Genomic DNA, 27843 nt, shown 5'->3' with positions numbered 1-27843 from the left:
AACAAATTACATTATTATGTTGTTATTAGTCATAGGTAAGACCTGATAAACAGGCCTGGTAAGCGTAAACAATAATTGACAAAACCAGATCCAGATCAGTGAATGTAACTCAAAGCAGTTAAAGATGTTGCGTAATTCTAGCCAGTGACCACTACAGCAAGCGTCCAACTCAAATGTTAGGGAAGACTTTTGCTCCAAAGGCCTTTCCTCACATTTCAATTAATAAATAAATAAATAAATAAATAAAAGTCTTTGCATGACCACATATACTGCTCTGCACAACCATTTTTTCGTGTATAACATAATCTAAAGGCCTATATCACTGTTATCTAGTAAATAATAATAAATTAACAGACGCTTTTTTTTAAAGGAAAAAATTCCAGGAGCGTGGTCATCAAGATGAATTTCAGATTAAATGAAGCCACAGGCATTCAGTAAATGTGTCGAGACTAGATTTGGCCTTGTGGTTTCATCAGGGGAGTAAATAAGAAGGTGGGGGACTCCTCTGGGGGGGCTTACTTCCCCAAGCGACCCTATGTGTACACATAAGATGGTAAAAGTTAAAGTTCTGGTGTTAGAGGCTGTTTTTGTGGCTCTTCTCTGCAGGTCTCCTCTCAACAAGAGGTCCGCAAGCACCAGCCTGTCGTCACAGGTGTCCGTGGCATCTGGAGACTTTCTGAGCTCAGACGAGGTGGAGGGTCCGGTGACCAGTCGCACAGGGAAGATAGCCGAGAGACGCTCGCACAGCAGCACCGACATTCAAGGTAAGTAGAGAATAATGAGAATCTTATATGGTGCAAGAGGCCGACAAAGTGGGGAAAATACTGCGAAAAAAGAGTAAGAAGGGATGATTTTGTCATCCTATCTCATAAACCACCTGCATGCAAGTAAACAGACAGCGCAGTGCAATGTACTAAATCCTGCAGAGCCGGGGTTGCAACCCAAAAAAAGGGTCATTTTGTCCTTTCAACAAAACACAAAACACTTTGGGAGCCACAACATTTATATTTTACCGTCTTGGCTGTAAATGTGTCTCAGTGTGTGCTAATATACTTTACTAGTATAGGATAAAAATATGGTATTAACGAAAATGCGGCCTTGCTGTGCTTTAAGCTTCAGCTCAGCTATAGCCGCTTTTCTCACATCTCCAGCAGGAAACCTTTCCTCAAATGTGGAAGAGTTTCTTGTAAAATGACTTTCAACTTTTGATTTTTACGAGGCTGAAGTCGCTGCTCATTTGCCAGCTTCTTGTTTGAATTTTCCACCTTAAATGGAGCATAAGGCGCCAGAATGTAACTGCTGCACCATTTAAGGTGGAACAGGACAATCCGAACAAGAATCTGGCGAATGAGAATCTGACTTCAGCCTCGTGACTTTTTAGTGTTTGTCAGTTCCTCGTTGCAGATTAAACATATGAGGAAACCAGCTGTATTGATTATAAACACTAATAAGTCCATTTGTCTCCAAATTATCGATGTTTGTTTTAAACCTTTCTCTTTGCCGTGTCGTAGCTACTGGCTAAGCGAGACTGTTATCTGCGTTGCTATGGTGACCAGCCGTCTGCGCTGATCTTCAGGGTTAAAGGGTGAATCAGCAGTTCCACATTAACTCCAGCGTTTAAGACCGTTTACTGTTAAACTGTGTTGAACGATCAGCAGAGCTTTATTTTACTGTAAAGGAGGATTATTTTATTATTACCTACTGATCTGATTCGGCTGTGGAGCCACAACAGGGCAGTAAAAGAACTGCCTGCATCTCTGGAGCATCTCACAAGGACATAGAAACAAGGCTCTCAATTACTGTATACAGTACTATAAAATAAAGTACTATTAAAAAATGTGAAAGATAAGACGGTGTGGGGCGGGTCAGTAAGATGTACAGTCATGTGCTAAAGTTTGAAATCCCCTGGTGTTTGTTGGTTTTCTGAAAATAAATTATGTAGTTGAATTTGACTGAATTTGACACATTAGATCGTGCAAGATTTATTCATTTACCCCAAAAAGTTAAACATAAAATATAAAATGTGCCATATTTATGTTTTATTTTTCTCCAACATAAATTCAGCAAACAAACAGTAGCTGTGCTTTAATACGTGCATAAACATGTGTTCTCTGTATCTGACGTGTAACTGACGTGTCAGGACCAGAGGTGCCAAAACGTTTGCCTACGAGTGTATAGGAATGTGAAGAGAGGAGGAGTAGAAGATGAGTAAAAGAGTTAATCAGAGGAGATTAATTGTGCCAATTGCATGCAGACTGTTGACCATCATGCTCTAATAGTAGAACAGTATGCAAAACATGATGTCCCACTTTGTTTGCAGATGTTTTTGTTTGTAGGTATTTGGTAGATGCTTACCTTGCTTTTAACTCATGTTCATCTAAATGTCTATTAAGTTCACCCTAAACTTCCATCACCCTGGCCCTAATCCTAACTCCTGTACCCAATCCAAAACCTAATCCTAACCCTCTTAAGAAGGAGCACCAGGTAGTTTTGTTACTAAACTGAACGTCTGTGGATCATCTATACGTTTTTGTCCAAATAAACTATGACCAGAAATGTTCGTAAAGGCACAGTAAGCATTCAAAATAACAGTGGTGCATCCCTTACTGAGCTTCTGGAGCTCCACAGCACACAAAGTGGATCCAGCTGAGAGGAAATCAGTTTACCAGCTCTGAAGAAAACAGCTTTTGTCCTGTCAGGTTGTCCTCCTGCTCCAATATACGTAGGTTCTCTTCACCTCATGACGTAATGTAATTAGAGCCCGTGTTAAGTGCGCTGTGTGATCACGCATTCCTGTTTATCGTCCTCAAAAGGCCAAACCGAGCTTTTTCAACATCACTCTAGATTGCATGACAAAAGATTGGTTTGGCCGGCTTCCTGTGGAATGCTGTAAGTGAATCAGGCCTAAGTTCAGCTCTCTTTCTGCTGCCGACCCGAGCCATTCCTCAGCTAATGATTTCAGATCCTATCTGCTGCTCCGGTCCTGATAAATGTGTTTTGGGGAGAGATGAAACAGCTCCGTTAACGCCTTCAGGACGGACAATGGAGGCTGTTGAGAGCGTGTGAACTGGATGCAGATAGAGGGAAGGTTGACGAGGGGTTCAGGGGTGTGGTCCTCTGCTGCAGGTCTTTCGTGCAAAGCATCTTAAAACAGATTACAGCTAACATCTCTTATCAGTAACACACATCCCATTACCAAATCATAGACGCGCCACTTATCCACTCTTTATGCGTCCTGTGCTCTTCACTTTAGTTATTATTTTACATACATGCTACTGAATGTGACTATTTCCACTTCAGGTTTTATGTAAGTAAGTAAGTGATACCTTTTTGATCCCACAAACGGGGAAATTCCACCTCCGCATTTAACCATCCGTGAAGTGAAACACCACATACACACTAGTGAACACACACACTAGTGGGCAGTGAGCACACTTGCCCAGAGCGGTGGGCAGCCCTATCCATGGCGCCCGGGGAGCAGTTGGGGGTTAGGTGTCTTGCTCAAGGACACCTCAGTCATGGACTGTCGGCCCAGTGTCCAGGATCCCCCCCCAAAAAATTCAAATTTTGATTTGTCGGACCACAGGACACTCTTCCACTTCATGAGCTCGGGCCCAGAGAATGTGGCAGCATTTCTGGATCCTGTTTATATGTGTTTTCTTCTTAGCATATTAGAGTTTTAATTAGCACTGGGGATGCAGCGACAAACTGTGTTCACAGAAAGTAGTTTTTGGAAGTGTTTCTGAGCCAATGCAGTGATTTTCACAAAAGAATCGTGTCTGTTTTTAATGAAGTGCTGCCTGAGGGCCTGAAGATCACAACAAGCCAGTATTGGTTTTCAACCCTGTCCCTTGCACTCTGGATTCTTAGTGTCTTTTACTGCTGTTATGTACTGTAGAAGATGAAATCTCCAAGTTCTTTGCTATTTTACATTGACAAATGTCATTCTTGAAATGTTGCACTTATCTTCTGAAAGACTCCACCTCTCCACCTCTGAGATCCCCTTTTTATACCCAATCATGTTACTGACCTGTTGCCAATTAACCTAATTAGTTGTGAGATCTTCCACCAGGTTTTTTTTTTTTTTAGCATTATACAACTTCACCAGTCTTTTGTTGCCCCTGTCTCAGCCTTTTTAATACGTGTTGCTGACATCAAATTCGAAACTGGCATATATTTTTCAATAAACAATGAAACTTGACATGTCGGCTATTTTTAATTAAATATAGGGTTTAACTGATTTTCACAGTCTATCTGTCTGTCTGTCTGTCTGTTTGTCTGTCTTTCTCTCTGTCCAAAAAGACTTCAGTACAGTGGTTCTAAGCCCTGGTCTGGAGGTCACCTGCTGTGCTCAGTGTAGTGCTGTCTGTACTCCAGTACACCTGATTCAACTCATCAGCTCATTAACAAGGCCTTCCTGAGTTCCTGTGATAGTATCAGAGCAGGCAGAACACTAAACCATACAGGACCAGAGCTGAGAACCACTGATTTAGCCTCTACAGCTTTTACACTCCAAGTCGCTCCACATCTAGAGAATGTATTGACACTGATATTGTCCATTATATTGCACAGTGTAAACCCTAATGTGGGTGATCCAAAGAGTGATAATGTTTATTTCTGTGTGTGTGTGTGTGTGTGTGTGTGTGTGTGTGTGTGTGTGTGTGAGACAGCTCTTCGGATCCAGGCTCAGTTTAAACCCTGGTCTGCAGGCAGTCAGAGTGGGGGGATGTGCAGTGACTCGGAGAGTGCAGGGGGCAGCAGCGAGTCTCGTTCTATGGACTCACCTACAGCCAGCCCAGGTACAGTGTACACCCACTCTTTATATGTATTCTGAATTCAATGTTGTGTTGAAGATGAATTTATTTTTTAAAACATTTCAACATTTTTAATTGACATCCAGAATGAAGTCATAACAAAGTTTATCTCCAGAATAAAGTTCTAATAAAATTAATATCCAGAGTGCCTCATGTTTAAAAACATTGACATTATTATAAATAAATCGAATAAATATTGTAAATATGTCGAATAAATATTATATTGTTGTTGTATATTTTTATCTTTTAATAATCTTTTGTGTTCCAGAGTCAAATATTGAGTAAAATGTCTTAAAATACTTTTTAGTGTGTAACAGTAATAAAATAAGAGTATTAAAAATAAAATAACAGTATTTAATGTACCTTATTTAATGTTATTATTGACTAAAATAGATGCAGTTATTATGGAAAGTGATCATAGACCTTTCAGTGATGTAGATAAATATTCATAATACAATGTAAGCCCATTTTGTTGTTTTTTTATGGTTTTACATAATATAAAACACAGCTTCTATTTACATTGGGTGAAAATTGCAGTCATTGCCATTGCAGTTATTATTATTAGTAGTAGTAGTAGCAGCAGTAGTAGTAGTAGCAGTAGTAGTAGTAGTAGCAGTAGTAGTAGTAATAGTAGCAGTAGTAGTAGTAGTAGCAGTAGTAGTAGTAGTAGTAGTAGTAGAAGTAGTAGTAGTAGTAATAGTAGAAGTAGTAGTAGTAGTAATAGTAGCAGTATTAGTAGTAGTAGTAGTAGTAGTACTAGTAGCAGCAGCAGTAGTAGTAGTAGCAGTAGTAGTAGTAGTAGTAGTAGTAGTAGTAGTAGAAGCAGCAGTAGTAGTAGTAGTAGTATCAGCAGTAGTAGTGGTAATAGTAGTAGTGGTAATAGTAGTATTGGTATTAGTATTATAGTACTGGCTCTTGCACTGGCTCTTGCATTCTCACACGCTCACAAAGTCACACACCTGCTCAAATACCCACGTACACACACAGCTTTACTCTTCCACACCTCTAATAATCACCTGAGGAAAGATCCACCATCACAGACTAGTGAGGGTAAACACAGAAACACCACAGCCTCTTCCTCAAACCTTCGCATACACCCTCTCATCTGTAGGTATGCTCAGAATGTTGCAGAGAGAATTTCAGTCACTTCACTTTTAAAGAATTTAAGATGCAATTTCCTGTTGTTCTTCATACTCTGGGCCAGTTTCCCAGTCATGGATTAAGCCTGGTCTTGTCCTAAATTGCATGTGAGGAACCACCACTGAAAATCTTTGTTTAGTCAGTTAGCAAAATGTCTGGCTCACTTGTGGGCCACATCTTTGGTTTGGTCTGGCCCAGTCTATGGCTGGGTCCTTGACCCAGATCTGGCCCACACGCTGAAAAGTGAGGAGAACTAAAGGATACGGCCCAAATCTGGCCCCAATCTGGCCCGACTACATTGTTGGTCGACCACATTCACGCCAGTTGTCCCACAGATGTAGACACGAGGCAAAATGGGATGAAGCTGTCCAGGATCTGGCCCTGCTCTGGCACACATGCCTAACATCTACGTAAGAAAGCCAGAATCGGCCCAGAGCTGCTATCTGAGTAGGCTTGGGCTAAATCTGGGTTTGGGAAATCAAAAAAAATGATATAAATGCGAAGTCGTTCTTATTGTCATTGGTGATTAGGCGCTAAAAGTGGAGCCATTCATAGTGGAAAACATTTGACTGGGAAGTGATCTGAAAATATTTGAATCCTTTAAGATGTTAGATTTGATACTTCGCACTGATCAAATCTACACCGCTGCGTCTCTGAGTGTCCACATCACACACATACTCAAATCACACTCAGCCCTTAATGGGAGCCAGCCAGACATGGGCTATGCACAGTTCTACCCCTTTAGATAAAACGTGGTCAATAGGCCGAGACGTGTCTGGTCTATGAAGTTGGCTTCTTTAGTTATTGTGCTAACGCTACAAAGCTAATGTAGCGAATGAGCATTTAAATCGTACACACCACCAATTAGCATGGCGCTAACTGTGTAAATAAAGCATGTCATGCTTATCTCAGTGTTTAGCTGTTTACAAATAGGCTGTTAATTTGTTAGCCGTCTGTGTTTATTTATCTCAATTAGACACGTTTGGTTATTGCGCTGTGTAGCATTGTCTTTACAAATGAACATCAGCACACCGTACGGCTAAAGGCGGTAGCAGCAGCCTGTGCTTTAGTCCATGTTTAAAGATAGCAGTGCGTCATACAGAGTCAGAAACCACCTAATAAAGTCCTTCAGAGGTACTGAACACCTCCATAATGTTTGAGGTACGCCAGCACAGTGGATAGAGGCAGGTAGCACCATGCTAACTGCTAACATTAGCTTCTATTACTTAGCCTATTTGGCCTCGTAGCTCCAGTGCAAAACTAAAAATATATATACAGGGTTTAAAGATGTTATATAGGATTAGAAACCACATGAAGTCCTTCAGAGGTACTGAACACCTCCATAATGTTTGAGGTACGCCAGCACAGTGGATAGAGGCAGGTAGCACCATGCTAACTGCTAACATTAGCTTCCATTACTTAGCCATGTTGGCCTCGTAGCTCCAGTGCAAAACTAAAAAAAAAACCCACAAACTTCACACACCAAATATCTTGGCACAACATTTTGGGAAAAAATCCAATGAGGTGTTTTGACTAAACTGTCACTGGTCATCTGCAGGCTTGTGAGTAATACCAGGCCTCTCTCTGCGGTCATTAGCAGCAGAGTTATGAGATTGGAGACCGAGACTGATTAGCGATCAGAGGTGTGAATGGCTCTCGGGTGGGACTCAGAGCAGGTCATGATCCCTGACATGCGCTCACTGCTGAGGAAGCACTTTAAAGGCACAGATCCTCCTCTGTCTGCTCAGAACTCACTTGAATGTAGGCAGCAGTAGAAGCTGGCTCTGAGGACCCTAGCTTAGGCCCAGAACAGGCTTGTATGTCCTGTGGAAGAAATGAGGCTCATAGCTGGACTTTTCTGCCCTGCTCTAGGGGACTTTAAGAGGAGGCTTCCCCGGACCCCCTCCACGGGAACCATGTCGTCGGCGGATGACCTGGACGAGAGAGAGCCCCCCTCACCTTCTGATAATGGTGAGAATTTGGGTTTTTGAACTGGAATTAAACATTTAGAAGCAGACGATATGAACCGAAATTTACATTATGATATTTTCTGGATATTGATATTGCATCATGATTTACTCACATTATTGCTGTTATTATTATTATTATTAATAATAATAATAATGATAATAATGAATATAATAATACTTTACAGTATGCAAAAGTTGGTCAAATGACAAGGGAAACACATAAATATGAATATTTTCTGCCAATTCTAGTGCTCACCTCCTGTTTATTTGCCAAGTTTAACCTACTGGAGAAAATAGAAATGATAAAATGTGGCATAACTTTTGCACAGGCCACATTTTGTTTTATCCCCCCTCTCCCATGGTGATAGATAGGTGATTAACCCCCCACCCCCCCACCCCCCACCCCTTTAGTGATAGATAGACAGCAGTACATATATTTGCATATTTACATACAAAATAGATTTGCTGTATTTGCATAAGAGCGGGTATTGCACTGTGGTAGTAGGTAGTTTACAGCACAGTGAGCATGAATGTAACTAGGAAGAAACTCAATAGGCAGTGTTTGTGTTAAATTATTATTACTTAGAAAACCGACAAACCGTTATTTGACCAAGGGCGCCCAAACTTTTGCACAAGCCTGTGAATTAAATCTTGTAAACTGACAGTGACACAAGGTTCCTCCTTAACCTTAGCCACCCAAAAAATGCCATCCAGGAGGATCCTTCCTATTCCAGTCCAGGCAGGTTTTCCCTCTTAATTCAGCCTTAAACAGCGTCAGACTGCAGAAAGCCTTCAGGACGTCCCGCAGCAGTGATGCTCTTTGGGGTTGTTGTGTCACAGGACGTGTAAAATTCTAGGTATGCTGACTGGCCACTACGAGCAGCAGCAGGTTGTGTGTGCTGAGAGGTTTCAGTGTTCCTGGACAGAGGACTTGGTTAGACCGTTTTGGCCTGTGCTCCTCAGGGCTGAGCGAGATGGTGACGGAGATGGCCAGCTCCCCCGGACCCTTCCGGAACACGCAGATGTCGAAGGCGGCGCAGACACACAAGCTGAGGAAGCTGCGGGCGCCGTCCAAATGCAGGGAGTGTGACAGCCTGGTGGTGTTTCACGGCGCAGAGTGCGAGGAGGTAAGCTTTTTCCAAATGCAGTTCACTCTAGTTAATACATGAAGGGGAACTCCACCAATTTTGAAAATTTCTGCAGAAGTCATTCAGAGCGGTTTGGTATGAAATGCTTAGTTCCTGAGAAAATTACTGAGTCAGAATTGCTCACAGCGGTGCTGATAGGAACCAGACGTCCACCTGTAAAGGCTCCCTCACAGTTACAGTTACCACCACTGTAAAGAAAAGTTGGCAGGTGGTGTGGAAAGTGCAGTTTGCAACCTACACCACCGCTATGTTTGTGACTAAAAGAGGGGATATTTTATTATAATTTGAAATTGATGCTTAGTTCTAGTTGTGTTTTGCTTTCTGTAAAGAAAAAAAAACATTCTTTACATGTTTGTCATGTTTTGTTTGTGAAAACAATCAGAAAAATGCTGTAAGTGCAGACCTGAAGCAGAAAATTAATGCAAATGTTGTTTGGTATGCAGTTAGTTATTTATATTGACAGTATTGACGTCATAGTTGGGGAAAAACTCACCAAAGCTCAGTGTTTTGTCTCAGGAGTATGTGTCTCTTCATTCAAGTCCATGCAAAGTAAATTATCTGTTTAGTGGACTCTCGCCTGACTTTCCTGAAAAGCTAAAAAAAGCTTTTGTCCCTTTTGTTTGACGCAGTTTTGACTGGCAATTCAAAGTAGATTATACGTTAACTTACTTGGCTAGCCTTGGGATCTTCATGCACGTTTTAGAAAGCACATCATTTCTACATAAACATGTTATATTCTCTCTCTCTCTCTCTCTCTCTCTCTCTCGCTTCTCTCTCTCTCTCTCTCTCTCTCTCTCTCGCTTCTCTCTCTCTATCTTCTTCTCTCTCTCTCTGTCTCTCTCGCTCTCTCTCTCTCTCTTCTTCTTCTCTCTCTCTCTCTCTCTCTTCTTCTTCTCTCTCTCTCTCTCGCTCTGTCTCTCTCTCGCTCTGTCTCTCTTCTTCCTCTCTCTCCCGCTCTCTCTCTCTTTCTCTCTGTCTCTCTCTCTTCTCTCTCTTCTTCTCTCACTTTCTCTGTCTCTTTCTCTCTCTCGCTCTCTGTCTCTCTCTCTCTCTCTCTCTCTTCTTCTCTCTCTCTCTCTGTCTCTCGCTCTCTCTCTCTCTTCTTCTCTCTCTCTAACTGTCTCTCTCGCTTCTCTCCCTCTCTCTCTTTTTCTCTTTCTCTCTCTCTCTCTTTCTCTTTCTCTCTCTCTCTCTCTCTCTCTCTCTCTCTTTCTCTTTCTATCTCTCTCTCTCTCTCTCTCTCTCTCTTACTTTCTCTTGTCTCCAGTGTTCCTTGGCCTGCCATAAGAAGTGTCTGGAGACGCTGGCCATCCAGTGTGGTCATAAGAAGCTGCAGGGTAAACTGCACCTGTTTGCTGTGGACTTTGCTCAGGCAGCCAGAAACAGCCCAGACGGAATTCCCTTCATCATCAAGAAGTGCACATCAGAGATCGAGAACAGGGCGCTTAACATCAAGGTGTGCCCTTTATTCTGCTCCACACTTCACTGTACACTGGGACCGCAGCGGTTAACCAGCTTGGGGTGGGCGATATTATGATGCCGTGGTAAATCACAGTGTGCTTCTCTGAGTGTCTGATGGGTATCGTTGGTTCTTCTAGAAAACGAAACAACTGCGTATATCTTACTAAAAACATATTTAGAGCGATTATAGACAAAAGCCTGTGCGCAAATGGCCATGTCACTCACTCGTAGTTCTGCGTTGCTTACAGGGAATCTACAGAGTCAACGGGGCCAAATCCCGTGTGGAGAAACTGTGCCAAGCTTTTGAGAACGGCAAAGATTTAGTGGAGCTCTCTGACCTCTACCCTCATGACATCAGCAACGTCCTCAAGCTCTACCTGCGGCAGGTACGCATCCGCACCTATCCTTGGTTTAAATGTAATGGATGGACATCTTTAGTGCAGGAGTAAAACCTTGCATCTCCCAAATTTTACAGGAGAAGGAAAAACTTTCTAACCTATGAATGGAAGTTAATGCAAGTCATTTGGGAGTATTTCTGTTTTTCTGCTCATCGTGAAATTTTAGCACAATGTGAAGTCCACAGACCACAGAAATGGAGATACAAGGTTTTATTCAGGCAGCTAACTCATAAAATGCATTATTTAATCAATATTAGAATCATTTTATGGGCTACATGCACCTGTATATGCTCTAAACCGCGTACTGTCACTAATGACCAGCGCAGAACGTAAGTAGTACCTTAGTACAGGTAGAACTGATCTCTGCTCTCCCTATGATCAAAGACATCATTTCTCTCTCCACAGCTTCCAGAACCTCTCATCCTCTTCCGTTACTATAACGACTTCATCGGTCTCGCCAAAGAGTGTCAGAGCATCATCGTGGACGAGGCGGAGATGTCCGGGAACAGCCCGGCCTCCGACGCGCCGCAGGTCAGCGTGGAGCTCAACCGGGTCCTCTTTAAGATCAAAGACCTGCTGCGGCAGCTTCCGGCCACTCACTACAAAACCCTGCAGCTGCTGATACGCCATCTGCACAGGTAACGGCTCCAGAGTCACGCAGGGCGGTTCCGCTGTTTTACTGCGACAATGTTCTTTGTTGATTCCCATATGACCAAAATTATTGGGGGTGCACCGTCATTTTGGGCTGAAAACGGGCAAAACTTTCACTTTTAGGTTTTTAGTCAGTTTTAATCCAAGATTAGTTGCAGAGCAAGGCCAGCAATACAAACCATTTCAGTGGTAAGGAGAAACAGCACATCAGTAACAACATCAACAAAAATAAATACATTGAGATTAATGCATTAATAAAAACCCAGTACTCAGGTTTGGTTTTGGGCCATAAATTTTCACAATTTAAAAACATATTAGATTATTTTTTTTTTTATCATTTGCATTTTTTATAATTGTAAATATGATTATTTTAAAAATTCGGTTCGATTCCCCGGCCGGGTGACCGGGGTCCTCTCTGTGTGGAGTTTGCATGTTCTCCCCGTGTCTGTGTGGGTTTCCTCCGGGTTGTCCGGTTTCCTCCCACAGTCCAAAGACATGCAGTCAGGCCAACTGGACATGCTAAATTGCCCCTAGGTGTGAGTGACTGTCTGTGTCTGTCTGTCTGCCCTGCGATGGACTGGCGACCTGTCCAGGGTGTATTCTGCCTTCCGGCCAATGACTGCTGGGATAGGCTCCAGCACCCCCCCTGTGACCCTGACGGAGAAGCAGCTTAGAAGATGAATGAATGAATGTATTTTGATTGTAATGTAACATTGTTCCTGTATTCCAGAGTGACGGAGAAAGCCGAGGAAAACAAGATGACCGCCAGTAACCTGGGCATTATCTTCGGCCCCACGCTGATCAAACCGCGGCAGGCCGACGCCGACGTCTCGCTCTCCTCTCTGGTGGACTACCCCTACCAGGCCTTGATCGTGGAGCTGCTCATCAGACATTACGAGATGATCTTCGATACTCCGCTGAGCCCCCTCCCGGCAGCCTGCCCCGTGGGGGAGAGCTCCCCCCTCCCCGTAAAATCCCGCTTCACTCCACAGGAGAAAGAGCAGCGGCTGAGCCGCCACTCCAGGTCCCTGGTGGACATTAAAGAGGTCAGTGGCTTTTAATGACCGTGCAGGGCTGCACAATATGGGCGTTACTTTAGGTATTAAAGGTAAAGGATTACTCTCTTAACGCGTTTCAGTTGACCTCAGATTGACCTTATCCATTCCTTCACTTTATCACAGATTTAAAACGATTGTATGACAGTTAAATAACTATTTGCATGCGGTAAGACAACAAAACGGTAAATATTTAGTAGCAGACAGTATCTCTCGTTTCCAGTCTTGGTGTTTTCCCCTCTCTGACACACATGTAATGATCAAGAGCAGAAAAAGCACCAACACGTTCAACGCATGGGGTCCGAGGAGTCCGTATTGTGCAGCCCTCGTCTCTTTGTTGCTGTTGTTGACTGTGTCTGGTTCTCTGAGCGAGACTGACAGGCCCTATTGTGTCCTTACAGAAGCACCAGAGTGCTAAGATGTATAAACGGCACTCCTCCGTTATCCCCTCCACCCACCTCCTGGAAGAGGTGAAGGAGGTGAAAGTAAGGCCTGATGAGACGGACTTTGCTGCTGGTCAGTATTAGTAGTGAATATAAAAGGAGTAATTTAGCAAAAAATAAACCATTTTCCCTTTATTACTAATGTAGACACCCAAGAAATATGTTGGGTCCCAGAGCTCTTTAGAGTTCAGCTGGCAAAGAATGGTAGTTCATGTATGCTAGTCAGCAATAAGTGCATGGCTAAGTCGTACGCTCTCAAACACACTGCTGTTACTGTTTTTAGCTGTGTATGAACGTCATAGTGTCAGAAAACATATCATCACATCACTTTGTGGTTGGTTAGTCTAGTGGGTAACATCTCTGCCTTCTATGCTGTAGACTGGGGTTCAGTGCCCCGCCTGGGTAACCACCCTACACTATACCAATAAGAGTCCTTGGGCAAGACTCCTAACACCACCTTGGCCTCCCTGTGTAAAATAATTCAAATTGTTAGTCGCTCTGGATAAGAGCGTCAGCCAAAATGCCGTAAATGTTTTAAACATGTAAATGTGTTTGAGATTATTTACCACAGTTCAAGGCAAAGGATGCAGGTAGCACCGTGCTAATTGGTAGGGCTGGCCTCTGTTACTTGTAAAGAAGCAAACAGATGCGAAACATTTCTTTGCTGATTTATTACATTAGTGAGGAAAATTGGGTAAATTTTCACCTAACTATGCTTTTGATGGCTATTATTAAAAAAACAAAGACTAGAAAAGCCATTTTCTCAGTTTTTTTCATGAAGGTTGTGCTAATCTGTTCGATTTTCACATAGTTGTAGATGCTGAGTCGGAAGACGTGAACGGAGTGCTGTCTTTGCGCGTCCGAGAAGCGCAGAACTCGCCCGGGTTGTGTAGACGGAACCACGTTAGCAGGGTGCAGCTACGGCCACCACGTCCCAAACTGACCTCCCGACCGGTCAGCTTACCCGCCGAGCGTCTCCTGAACCGAGTGGACGAACGCAACGCCCGGAACTCTGCTGATCAGCCGGAGACGGGAAGACGGGACCACGCCATTGAGGAGGTGTCAGAAGAGGAGAGGCCGAAGGCTCGGGTCAGGAACCACTACAGGAACACCTACATTGACACGCACACCCTGCGTAGGACTTGGGATAAGCAGTACAAACATTACGATATTAATTCTCGGACTTCCATGATCATGGCCAAGCTGCCAGACGACACCGGCGCGAGCCAGATCATCCCTCTCTCGACTTCAGCACCGTCAGACTCCTTCCCGGAGCGTGCCAAAACCACTAGCGCCTTTTTTAACGCTAACAAGGCCTATGCTGTAGCTGCACAGCCTGGCCAGAGAGAGGGCGACAGTGAGCGCAGTCCTGTTCCCACAGCTTTCAGACCCCCACGGACCCTGAAGCCTCCGCCTGGAACGTTCTACAAGCCGCCAGGAAACCAGGCTAAAATGTTAGCGTTGGTAGACGCTGGGACAAAAGTGAACCCCACTCACAGCGCAGAGGAGGAAGATGAGGAGGAGGAGGAGGAAGAGGAGGAGGAAGAGGAGGAGGAGGAGTTTGGCCTGGAGGTCTCAGTGGACGAGCCTGAGGTTGAGGCCCAACAGGCCAGCCCTCCCTCACCTCCTCAGTCACCCAGCTCCAGCCCTGAGGAGCTTAGCCAAAACCAGGCCAAGCCGGTCTACCAGAGGTTCAGAGCCCGGCGCATGCAGGACTTGGAGAACAGGGAGGCTCACTTTGTATGAGCATGTGTACAAATAGGGAGGACTGTGAAGAGGCCCAAGGAAGCATTTTATATATATATATATATATATATTATTCATGGAGATGGCAGCTTGTAATGATCATACAAGCGCATGGACAAGTATTAATACAGGATGCACTTAGCCTTGTTACATCATGTCTTAATCCAAGAATTAAACAAACAAACAGACAAACAAACAAAGGGAGCAAATGATGGACCTGAACAAAAGGCCTAACTGAAATCCGTACAGTGGTTCGTAGTCGTGATCGGAATTCCACAGCTGATTTGATGGACTGTACTCGAAATCCTCCCGTTTACTGTGCAATTTAACATTTATAATTTGCATCGTACTAAATGTTTAATATATGCATATAGTATATTGCTGTTTTTTTGTATGTTTTATGCCAAAAAAGTTGATAAAAACTGTTACAGTTGTGCAAAATCACTTTTTTTTACAACCAATTAATGTACTTACAAGGACTCAACTCTGCGGTCTTGACATTTCAGTTCATTGTAATGCAGTATTTTTTCAGGATCATGACGGAAGCGGCTTTTACATTACAGTGTCCTGTATTTGCCAAAGTTTGGTGTTAATCTTTCACAGGGTTTGGTTTCATCGTTGTTACGCACGCTGTACATGTGCTGGTTTTTATATCATTTGCTTCATTGTGTGCACAGAACGTCTCTATATTTTGTCTTAACTGGTATTTCCGGCATCTTCCGGAAATGTTTGTGTCATTAAGCATATTTTTTTTCCAAAGGATTTTTTAATGTAAATGGCATAAACGTCAAAGCTAACTGTGGAAATATGAGATTTTGCCAAAAGAAGTGCTTGTTTTAATGGAACTGCATCACCTTCCCACATTTTCATACTGTTTCCATTGTATTCAGTGTACGAAACAGCTAGCCGACAGTGTGAGAAACACTTTTGTAACTTATTAAAAAAGTGGACAACGAATCCGTCAATTTTTATGAGTTTTTATTATTTCTATTATTATTATTTATTATTTCTAATGCTTCTTACTCTTCAAAATGTGCTCAAATGGAAAGGTCAGTATGCCAGTTCTGTGCTAAATGTGGCCTGTTTGGACGTGAAGGCCATAAAAAGCTTTAGATATCCAGCACGCCTGTTTATTTGTGGACCGCTCAGCTTTCCATAGCAGCCATCGAGGAGGCGGATTAAAACAAGCTGATTAGAGGCTCTGCCTGAGTCTCAGGTGGAATAACGTACAGCTTCTGCGCCGAGACGTGGTCGCCTGTGCACGGCCATGGTCTTCATCCCATGGAGCCCTAGGAACCCATCGTCCACCTGAGGTGAGTTTTCCTTTGTATTCGGTCTGCACTGGTCACAACCTCATCAACTGATGGGCTGCTGCAGATCATGAGGTCTATGGGATTCTTTGCCATTTGTCTCGTTAGAGTTGATGCTCAAATTTGTGAAAGTGTGTGAGGTTTTTTCAGGGTCCTTCTCCATTTGGAGGGGAAACCATGAAACAAAGGTTTCAGGGCTTAAAAAGATGCTTAAAATAGCCGGCACAGCTCCAAAGGTCGGTATGTACATTTACACAGTTGGGCTAAGATTAAATAACACTCAGATTTTTCTCTCATACTGTTTCATAGTCGCTCTGCATCCGTGAAACAGCTCAGCACACATTCATTTTTAATATAAAAAACGATATTTTTAAGAGGTTTAACTTTTAGGAATTTGCATAGAAACAGAGTCACGTTAACTTTTTACATCATTAACGTTGCACTACATTTAAATTTGTCTCAGAGATTCTGGTCACTGGAGTTTTCAGGACTCTTATTTTACATTTTAACACAGAATCTTCAGCTCTTATTAAACGGCGTCGTTGGGCCGAGGCTCAGCAGAGAGGAAGAGAGGAGTCACACTCGCTCACGATACTTCATCGGTTTATTAGTAACGTTGTTTATCAGGCAGCTCAAAACCTCTGTGTGTCACTGGTGTTATGAGCTTTAATGGCTGGGTAATTAAAACTGTGTTTAATTAATGCTGTACATCATTTTTATTACTGATAATAAACAGTTCACACGGTCGCCTGCTCAGCCAACGAGTCAGCCAATTTACAGAATCCTCAGTTTTAACCAGAAAGTCACTGGAGTCACCGTCACTGGAGTCACCGTCACTGGAGTCGCCGTCACTGGAGTCGCCGTCACTGGAGTCGCCGTCACTGGAGTCACCGTCACTGGAGTCACCGTCACTATCTTTGCTAGTTAGCAATAGGTTAGAGAGAGAAAGCCGGTCCTGAGCTCAGATAACAATACAATACAATACACTACAACACAATACAATACACTACACCACAATACAATACACTACAACACAATACAATACACTACACCACAATACAATACACTACAACACAATACAATACAATACAACACAATACACCACAATACAATACACTACAACACAATACAATACACTACACCACAATACAATACAATACACTACAACACAATACAATACACTACAACACAATACAATACAATACACTACAATACAACACAATACAATACAGTACAACACAATACAACACAATACAATACACTACACCACAATACAATACAATACACTACAACACAATACAATACACTACAACACAATACAATACACTACAACACAATATATTATAATACAATACACTACAATGCCAGTAAACTACAATACACAATGCAATACAACAAGGCCACAGCTGAAAATCACCCTCTTGTCTGCTGTTCAGTGAAGAAGAAGTAAAAGTAGAAACCAAAGGCCAAATTAAGTAAAACAAAACCATGAGCTCCAAAATCTCCTGGGCTGCTGAGCTTCTCATGAGCTTTCTTCATCAAGTCCATCTAACGTCTAACAGCAAAGAAACTGAAGATTCTTCTGCTCTTTTCGGATCCTTTCGATCTAAGATAAAACACTCGCACTCCACATAAAGTCACGACAGTAAAGCGCTTCATATACTGTGAGCCATGTGACCTAATTAAACATGACAGGAGGCAGGACTAGACGAATAAAAGGGAATTGAAGGAAAAAAGGATATTCCTCATTCGGGAGTTTGGAATCACTGTTTTCAGTAATACAAAACCAAAAGCTGTTCTAGATACGTATTAAAAACGACTCCAATACGGTGAAAATGGCACTATAGAAAATGAAAAGGAAGAAGAAGAAGAAGAAACTTCGGGTGTGTCCAGATGTGAACGAGGCTGAAGTTCTAGTATATTTACATCCAGCCTACACAAATAGATACTGTAAGATTTCCATAGTTCTATACGACACAGTCTAGTTCTTCCGTGATATCCTGGATTATTTCCCTGTAATAGTCCTGTCCTGCTGTCTTACCGTATCTTTAATACATGTGTACTGTAGGGCAGTAAACTGTGGTGACTGTATTATTAATATACAGTTGTAAGCAAAGGTTTCAGCTCAACTGGTCAAATGATGTTTTGTTGATTTTCTATTGTTTATTTGCTGAATTTGACGCATTGCGGAAAATATAAAATATAAAAAGTGGCCTGTGCAAAACGTATATTTCTATATGCTGTTTTATTGTTTGTAAACTCAGCAAATGAATAGAAACTGTGCAGTAAAATCAGCTGAAAAATGTTTGTTAGATATTAATTTGTTGACATTTTTACTTGCACTTTGACCAGGGGTGCTCACAACTTCGCCTACAACTGCGATTAGAACAAGCAGAGGTGAAATCTTCAGGCAGAGAAATGTAAATACTAATAATAATAAAAATAACAACATTAATAATAATAATAACCCTTTATTTTTTTTACATTTTTTTCTGCTTGGAGATTATTTTTTTTACTCATTAACCACCTACTGCACGTTATGAAAGCAATTATAAAAATAATTTTAAAATGTGTGTATATATATATATATTGCAGGGGTCACTTTGGTGCATGTTGCCTTGAGGCAACATTGCAGGACATTAAGAAGAAATGATACAGAGCCTGTTCCCTCCAGTGGTGAGACCAGGCCTGTGACTGGCCAAATCCATTCCACTGTTGCACAATGTTGCTTCTGGGCAACGTAGACTGAATGTTTAAAAAATGAGAATGAACCTGCCCACTAAGAGAGAGTATGACCAGGAACAGATACTTAATCTGTTCCCTTTATTGTTTACCCTGTCATTAATGTTTTTGTAAAGTGAGGAAAATGGGTTTGTTGCCCTGAGGCAACACTGTTCCAATAGAGGTTATTCATTGTCTAGTAACTAAGACTAAATACAATTTAATAAAGGAATGATAAACACTGCTTCATATGGAGCCCCTGAAGGAATCCTTTTCATAAGGCGTGGCTACAAATGACCAAACTGAGTTGTGAGAAACTCAGTAGATGAATTTGTGGCCTCAGTATAGTCATTTGGCCATGCCGTACTTAAAAAGAAGAACCTGATGTCCACTGATGGAGGAGCTCCTCAGTGTGGCTGCTCTATCCATGTTATCATACAGGTGTGTAGTTCGTTTATTATCCTGAAATTTATTTAAATTATTGGCTATTGAAGTTATTAATATGTCACGTGACTCCAGCTGCGAGACTCTCAGACTCATTGAAGTGCTTAAACTGGGATGGTAGTGGTTTTACTGCCCAGCTCTGGCCTCGTATCGGTCACATAGCGAAACTGTGAGGTCAGTGGAAGCTGGGCTACGTGACGGGCTACGTGACTGGCTACGTGACTGGCTACGTGACTGAGAGTGAAGCACTGCGCAGCTGTCTGTCTGTCTGTCTGTCTGTGGGTCCGAGCTGAGTGGATCCGCGCTTCCACAGACCCGCAGCCCTCTGCTCACCTCTGAACCGGCCCGCTCAGTGGGGAGGACAAAAGGTCAACTTCAGGCCACGTGGTTCGCGCGTGATGTTTGTGTGCGCACGCGCTCGCGGGTGATCGATTGCAAGGACAGAGGACAGGCGATCATTACAGGACCTTCCTATCTTTTGTCTTAACTCAGGATCGGACGGGTCAAGATGAGCTTTACGTTGCAGAAGCGAATCGTATCTCAATTTGAGAGTCTTATCTTACCTCACAGCGTCTGTTCTCATCTCGGGTTAGGAGGCCTTGCCTTTCTCAGTCAACGGTCGTGCCTGTTAGCCATCAACCGACCTTACGTGCACAGTAGATGCCTGAAACCGTAGATGTTCACGCCGAGACGCCGCCTTGTCCGCTGTTCTCTGAGGCGACACGTCTGCACGTCCGCCATGTTGGGGAGGTCAAGATCCCCTTCACTTGTACTGAGAGGCGATGAGCCTCAGGATGAAATCAGCCACAACTCCCTCATTACTCAACCGATTTTCACCAAACCTGTTTTGTTATAATCCTCAGACATAGATTAGTCTAGGCTGAACGGGTCTGCTCTCGGTAGATTTTATTTCTTTAATAACTGATCCTGACGATTAGCCGTCTGGACCAGCAGCGAAGACCGGGTTTAGTGGAGAAACGCCATCACATACACGTCATCAGACCCATCAGTGTGTGAATCACTTCTAATCTTAATACATATCAAAATAACATAAACACCCCCAAACAGAGTAAGAAGGACGAAGCCGAAGTTGGCCTCCTATTCGGCAGCTTTTATTTCTTTAATAACCGATCCTGATGATTAAGATAAGATAAGATAAGATAAGATAATCCTTTGTTAGTCCCACAGCGTGGAAATTCACAGATTAGCCGTCTGGACCAGCATCGAAGGCCGGGTTTAGTGGAGAAACGGAGATCCATCAGTGTGTGAATCACTTCTAATCTTAATACATATAAAAATAACATAAAGTAAGAGGTAAGGACGAAGACGCTTCTTAACGACAGTCAGAAGGACGAAGCCAAAGTTGGCCTCCTATTTGGCAGCTTTTTCGAGGTTAAGGCGGAACGGGAAAATTTGAACAAGCAAGACTTCAGCTTCATGGACGGTTGAAAGACCTGACATGAGGAGGTTTAACAGAACCGACAAATCAGTGTTTTGTCTCGTTTGCTAATGATTGTGATGGCTAGTAACAGCTGCTGCATCATTTAAGGTGTAACGGGAATGTTCAAACAAGAAGCTGTGAAAAAAGAAGCTGAGTTCAGCCTTGTAGTTTTAACACGGGTAGTATTCTTGACAAGGAGTTTGAGTCTATCCCAAGTAATCCCAACCAGAGGTTTTATTTACGGGTATACCTGTAAATGTGCGCTACGATTGAACATAAGGTGGCACAGCTCGTCAGAGCACCGGCTCAGCCCGCCTTAGTTTCCTGTAGCTTAGTGACATCAAATTGATGCCGGGAGCTTTAGCTCGCATAATAGTAGCAATAATAGTATTATAGCTCTTTAACGACCTTGTAATTCGGAGGATCCAGTGGTATTCTGGAGAAAAATGTGCACAGTACACAACGTATTGGGGTCTGAATGTTTTTATTTACCACACTGTGTTAATGTATGTTGTGCTCGTTTGAGTGGATCAGACACAGCAGTGCTGCTGGAGTTTTTAAACACCTCAGTGTCGCTGCTGGACTGAGAATAGTCCACCAACCAAAAATATCCAGCCAACAGCGTCCTGTGACCACTGATGAAGGACTAGAGGATGACCAACACAAACTGTGCAGCAGCAGATGAGCTGTCGTCTCTGACTTTACATCTACAAGGTGGACTGATGAGGTAGGAGTGTCTAATAGAGTGGACAGTGAGTGGACACAGTGTTTAAAAACTCCAGCAGCACTGCTGTGTCTGATCCACTCGTGCCAGCATAACACACACTCACACACCACCACCATGTCAGTGTTACTGCAGTGCTGAGAATGACCCACCACCCAAACAGTACCTGCTCTGTGAGGGTCCATGGGGGTCCTGACCACTGAAGAACAGGGTAACAGAGTATCAGAGAAACAGATGGACTACAGTCTGTAACTGTAGAACTACAGAGTGCAGCTATACAGTAAGTGGAAATAGAAGCGGTCTACTGTGGATATCAAGATTTATGAGTGCTGTAAATGTCCATTTGCTAGTTAAATCATATTAATTTACAACCTTACTTTATTTTGAGTTTCATTCTGTGAGTTTTAATGGCAAAATGTTCAATGTGCACAGAAATTCTAGCACTTTGATGCTAATCAGCTCCACCATCTTCTCTAAGTGAAGTGTTTCCCACCACCAGGCCTTTGATCCACCTGCACCGCAGCTTTGTGTGCTTTCCTGCTCTAGAGCACTGCTGGAGGACCACAGCAGTAAAACCAGGAAACGCTGGATTAATATCTGTAGTCCTGGAGGGGCTACAGCATCGTTTCAACCACCGGGTTTGATAAGTATCTGATAAGACAAATGGGAGGAGGTAGAGTAGAGAAGGGACTAATCACTTTTCAGTGGTCGTCAGGCATCAGTGGATGCACCTGTGATGTCAGTCTTCATTCCCGTGGGCAGAAGCAGGGCGTCGGCTTTTCCTGACTCACTCATTCTACACAAAAAGGCCATAATAGTCCATTAAAGCATGTCAAATAAATGCTAAAGCGTCCAGTGCTGTGGCCCTCCAGCAATGCAGTTTAACAATTATCCAGTTAAGAAGTTCCCAAACCAGTCCCCCACACCTGCTAACCCACAGTTTTGTTCCTGTTGAGATTCTAGTGCTCAGGTTGTTTGTTATCAGTTGACTACCTGGTAAAGGTGGATTGGAGTCAACTCAGTCATTTAGTTTAAGTTGTGCCTATTTTTGCAGTCCTGTATTCTATATCAGGGTTGAGTAATTTAGTATTGCCATGGTTGTTTATGTATTTATTTATTTTTCATTCTATTTTGTTCGATTTATTTTTCAGAAAGATTTTTTGGAAGCGCTTTTGATCTCCTGCATTCATAATGCAATGTAAACGCATGAAAAAGGTGCTCTATGGCACACAATGCCTCATAATACTGGGCATACCTTTCTATAATTGCTCTGAAGTAGTTAGAATTGCATGCATTAAAATATCTGTTCTTATGAACATTGTACACACTAATAACTATAACTACTTATACATATCGCTGTTGTCGGAACAAAACCTCGTATCTCCAGAATCGCAACTTGACAGGAAAAGGAAGAAACAGGGCAGTCGTGGGCTGGAGGTTGGAGGTTGGGGAACCGGCCCTGTGACCGGAAGGTCGCCGGTTTGATCCCCAGAGCCGACAGTATGTGACTGATGTGTCCTTGAGCAAGACACCTAACCCCCAACTGCTCCCTGGGCGCTGCGGATAGGGCTGCCCACCGCTCCCGAGTCCGTGTGTATGTGATGTTTCACTGCATGGATGGGTTAAATGTGGAGGTGAAATTTCCCTGTTGTGGGACTAATAAGGGTCACTTAATCTTAGAAACCTTCTCTACTTTTAATTGTAAGTCAATGGAACCAGAGCGACAGGTCTTTTCAGATTATGTCAAAAAGTGAAAAATGACAAAATGGAGATATGATATATATCATGCCATCGAGGGGTCTGTCTTACACACTGAGCATCGGATGTGGATATATCACTTCACTCCAGTGCAGGAACTGTTAAAAGCTGGAATTAGCAAAGCTATTTTAAAGCTAATGCTACTGTTAGTTATATTCCTGAACAAGGTTTGCCTTGTTAGTGTCATTATCCGCTGACTAATATATATATATATATATATATATAATATATATAGCCAGTTAGTCTTGCATTACAGTTTCTATGTAGCTAAAAATAAACAAACTATTAACACCACACAACATAGCTTTTTAAATAAAATAAAACATTTTAAAATAGTTTTAAGCAGTTTTGGGTCCACTAAAAATCAGCCCTGTTTCACTTATTCCATGTAGTATCTTCCGTGTGTCCCATGGCTGCTCAGGCTGGAAGTAAGTATACCCAACAAGTCCTAGATGTATGCCTGGGTCTGTTTTGGAGCAGAAAATGTTATTGTTTTTATTATTATTATTATTATTATTATTATGTCTTCACCCATGTTTACATGTTTACAGGTGACCTGTAGTAGAACCCTGATGGGGGTTAAGGGAGGAGACATGGCGAGAATCAGCCAGGTCCGGCTCCTGCTGTGGAAAAACTGGACTGTCCGTAAGAGGCAGAAGGTAACTGGAATTGCTGTTCTTTATGTTTCTGCTTTCGTGGAGGAAGATGACCTGCTAGCGGCGTTTTAAATCACTGCTGTCAAAACAAAACCTCCTGTTGTCCTTTACATCTTTTGTAAACATCATGACGAATGGACCAAAAGAAAAGGCCCAAAATGACTTGGAAAAATGTCTGGTTCCATTGACTCACATTAAAAGTAAAGCAGGATTTCCTCTTCTCCTGTGAAGTTACCATTTTGGAGATACGAGGTTTTGCTCCAACAGCAGCGACATGTATGTTTCTTTTTCACGTGCACAGTCTTAGTTATCCTCCAGCGGACAGTGGACAGTGTTGGCTGGACGTTTTTGGTTGGCAGACTCAAGTCAGCAGTGACAGTAAAGAGCTTATAAGTCCTAGTAATGGTGGCCTTCCTTTGAAGGATCTGGTCAATTATGCAGCATCAGATTATCAACAGTCAGTGACCTCTAAGGAGGGAGCAGCTGATAAAATGGCCAGTGTAAATACAAGGTGGGATCAACTAATAAACTAAGTTACAGGTATTAGTTTGAACCCTACCTGCCACAGTTTATCGGTGTGTTCAGAAAATCTGGATTAGATGAACCAGGTCTGATGGATTTGTGCTGGAGGTGAAGGAGGCTTGATGATCAGTGCTCAAAAGGCCTGTTAGCTCATGTAGCCTTGAGGCAGGAAACACACACACCTGCTAATTGCAGCAATAGTTACCAAAGGCTGGAATCTTTTTCTGTATAATTCAGTCAGTGAGATGTAAATTAGTGGTCAGAGTGGTTTGAAATTGCAGAGTGTGGTGTGAAACGGTCGATTGTAGTGACTCAGATGTCTTTACAGTGGTGGTGATGGGAACCGGGAGTCACAATATCTACAACACAAATATAGACATTTTATTTACTATCCAGAACCACTAGAGAACCTACTCGAGTCTTCTGAGTGTTTATGTGTAATGCTATTTTAAAAGTGCCTTTTGTGCCAAAATCTTATCGCAAAACTATTAAAAACCAACACCTCAGGCACGAGGTATTGTGCTCATAAGCATGTTGTGTGTTGTGTTTCAATGAAGGAGCTTTTAGAGGCGTTAAGCTCTTCAGATGTCTGTTTTTTCCACCACCACTGTGAACTCAGTGAACGAAACATGGAAAAAGGTCAAGGCTTTTTGTCTTTCTGCAAAAGAAAGTTTTATGCCCGAAGTGTCTTTATTTCCATTATGCATTTCTACACCAAAAAGATGGTTCTTCAAGTGTTTTTTAATAAAAGCAATGGTTCTATATAGAACTTTTTGAAAATGGTTATGTAGCACCAAAAAAAGGACTCTAGTTACAAGCTTGACATCACAACAATAGCAGAACCCTTTTTGGTGCTATATAGAACTTTTTGAAAATGGTTATGTAGCACCAAAAAAGGACTCTTCTATAGTTACAAGCTTGACATCATAGCAATCGCAGAACCCTTTTTGGTGCTATATAGAGCCATTTCCAAAAAGCTTCTGTGTAGAACCATAAACAACACATTTTCCATCAATCTGAAGAACCGTTATACCATGCAAAGAACCATTTAAGCATGAAATGGTTCTGTATAGAACTCCAAATAGAACTCTGATTCTAAATAGATCCATTGCCTTTACTAAGGAACCCTTGAAGAACCATTTCTCTCTTTTAAGTGTTTTTTGAGTCTACCATTAACTCCTGTTGTCTTTTTCAGATGCGCTTCTTCATGGAGATCATGTGGCCAGTCATGCTGTTCATTGGGCTCGTCTGGTTAAGGAAAGCCAATCCACTGTACCGCCAGCATGAATGTGAGATAAAAAGCTTTCTTTTTAGCATAATGACTAATATACATACACTAATATACATACATACATACTGGAGTGTATACATACATACACTCCAGTACACAAGCATGAATTCTCAACTCATCTCCTGTGAGAGATCAGTCATGTCCATTTGAGGCCATCCCAGAGTGGTTTATTAACCCTGTCAGTTTTAGCTGACGGTCAATCCCCATATAAATATTTGCAATTAGCAATTTAATTGTCTTTTGTGTTCATTGTGTGCAACTACTGAAGTACGGGCAAATTGATTGATCAGCTGTCTTGCTTGCTAGCTGTGGATAACTTCCAAATGACAAGAGAAACAGGCTGCGCTCAAATAAACAAACATTACTCACCACTGCCCTCTAAAGGTGTCAGCAGAAAGCAACTTCAGTCCTTTCTGTAGGACCCCTGACTGTTTCTTTTATTCACATTCATGTGCTTCAACCCAACAGATGAAAACTTATCAGTAGCCACGTTTACATGCAGCCTAATGATTTGTTAATAATCCAACTAATAGCTTAATTGGCACAGAATACATCCTTGTATACACTTCAATCTTAATAGTCTAGACCGAATGAGGCCATTCGGAATACAGTGTCTATCTGATTGAACGAGGTGGGTAATCCTGTAAATAATCCATTAAATAGGAGAATAATATCCGTGTAAACGTCTGTATCCGATTACATTCCCTATCGGAAAGTTTAAGTCAGTTCTGCATGTGCGTCGCGTCACAGTGAGAGTTTATACCGTTCAGCACGGCGGAGCAGAAACTGGTCTGCAGAGGAGACGAAGTTCATGCTCTGATCTTTAAAAGACGGCGGTGGGACGGACGTCCAGCTTATGTGTCTCAGAGCACGACGTCTTCCTCTCGGCCGTCTTTAATAAGGACGTGTGAAGGACGTTTTCCTGAGTCTGACGTCATTTTAAAGTCATTAAAAACACAAGCACTGCTCACTGCTGCTCATCTCACTCTGACTGGACTGTGATGTTCGCTGTCATGGTAACGTTTACTCTAAGGGGGTTCTCCACGCATGCGCGGCATTTTGGATCTGATTACTTGTAGTGAGCATGTAAATGGAGATTCTAATCAGATTGTTGAACAGAGTGAGTATATAAACACCACTGTCTTAATCTGTAACCGGAATGTATTTCCGATTGGCAAATGTCTTTGCATGTAAACACATCAATGTCACATTCTGTTTGTTCCAAACATCTGGAAAATAGTTAACTGTACAGAGGAAAGCAAAGACCTTCTTAACTTCTAACGGATGTTAAAGAAACTCCAAGCATGTTTGGAGCATTCTTTTTGGCTTATTCATCATGAAGCTCTCACACAACGTAATGGACAATTGCTGTGTGAAAAAGATGTGGAAAAAATAAAAAATCAACAAAAATGTGTTTTTCTTTGGCGAGTGATGATACGATTGTGAAAACCAATGACTGGAAAATAATTAATCTCAGCCTAAATAATTATGATAATACAGTTATGTTGTAACTATGACTGGTCTACCTATCCCACCCCACTGTCCCACAGATGAAATAGATTTTTGAGTGAGAGAGGTGCATTTTTTCCATGTGAAACTAGAGCTGTTGAGATGTCTGGTAAGTCCCAGTTTGTTATTGTGGGACTGAAAAAGTTTCTTCAACTTTGAAACCGTTTTTACTGCTTTAGGTCATTTCCCAAACAAAGCCATGCCCTCTGCTGGAATCCTCCCGTGGATCCAGGGGATCTTTTGCAATGCAAACAACCCCTGCTTCCAGCACCCAACCCGTGGAGAGTCTCCCGGCTTTGTGTCCAACTACAACAACTCCATGTGAGTTCCCCTCTGCTCTTGCTTCAGTTCTCACAGAGCTGCTTGTGCTTGGCTGTGAAAGATGTGTTTCTTAACAACGTTGTGCTTTAAAATGACTGTTCAGCCAAAATACATTCAGACTTTTTTCCTTACCTCTAATATAGTATATCTGTATATTTAGGTCCAATCCCATTTCTTACTTTTACCCCTACCCCTTGTTTTTGAGCCTTGCCCCTTGGAATTGCATTACAGGGGGCAGTGGATGAGATCTTCCCTCTGAAATGAGACCCTCACATAAAAGAGCATCACTTCATTAACAGCTACCAGCACCACTCTGTAGG

General features: G+C 42.4%; 2 protein-coding genes across 10 annotated transcripts in view; both read left to right on the top strand.

Moving 5' to 3' along the window:
• arhgap29a (Rho GTPase activating protein 29a) overlaps positions 1–15783 on the top strand; it is a 111638-nt gene extending 95855 nt beyond the window's left edge. For all 5 annotated transcript variants that reach the window (XM_037536761.1, XM_017684516.2, XM_037536762.1 and 2 more), the window contains 10 exons: positions 607–764; positions 4671–4799; positions 7827–7925; positions 8888–9051; positions 10340–10528; positions 10782–10919; positions 11337–11569; positions 12313–12628; positions 13039–13153; positions 13892–15783. In XM_037536761.1, the coding sequence (XP_037392658.1) occupies positions 607–764; positions 4671–4799; positions 7827–7925; positions 8888–9051; positions 10340–10528; positions 10782–10919; positions 11337–11569; positions 12313–12628; positions 13039–13153; positions 13892–14826 (2476 nt within the window). In that variant the 3' untranslated portion in view covers positions 14827–15783. The remainder of the gene's footprint in view (positions 1–606; positions 765–4670; positions 4800–7826; positions 7926–8887; positions 9052–10339; positions 10529–10781; positions 10920–11336; positions 11570–12312; positions 12629–13038; positions 13154–13891) is intronic.
• Positions 15784–16037: 254 nt separating this feature from the next.
• Positions 16038–27843, top strand: part of abca4a (ATP-binding cassette, sub-family A (ABC1), member 4a) — a 131644-nt gene continuing 119838 nt past the window's right edge. For 4 of the 5 annotated variants that reach the window (XM_037536760.1, XM_037536759.1, XM_037536758.1 and 1 more), the window contains exons 1-4: positions 16038–16139; positions 23776–23883; positions 25598–25691; positions 27382–27523. In XM_037536760.1, the coding sequence (XP_037392657.1) occupies positions 23797–23883; positions 25598–25691; positions 27382–27523 (323 nt within the window). In that variant the 5' untranslated portion in view covers positions 16038–16139; positions 23776–23796. Of the gene's footprint in view, positions 16140–23616; positions 23653–23775; positions 23884–25597; positions 25692–27381; positions 27524–27843 lie in introns of all 5 variants that reach the window. The other variant, XM_037536757.1, reaches the window with a different exon arrangement.

Source organism: Pygocentrus nattereri, chromosome 3, assembly GCF_015220715.1.
Source record: "Pygocentrus nattereri isolate fPygNat1 chromosome 3, fPygNat1.pri, whole genome shotgun sequence".
Classification (NCBI taxonomy): domain Eukaryota; kingdom Metazoa; phylum Chordata; class Actinopteri; order Characiformes; family Serrasalmidae; genus Pygocentrus; species Pygocentrus nattereri.
The sequence above is the reverse complement of the archived record's forward strand: the minus strand, read 5'-3'. Positions and strand labels throughout refer to the sequence as shown.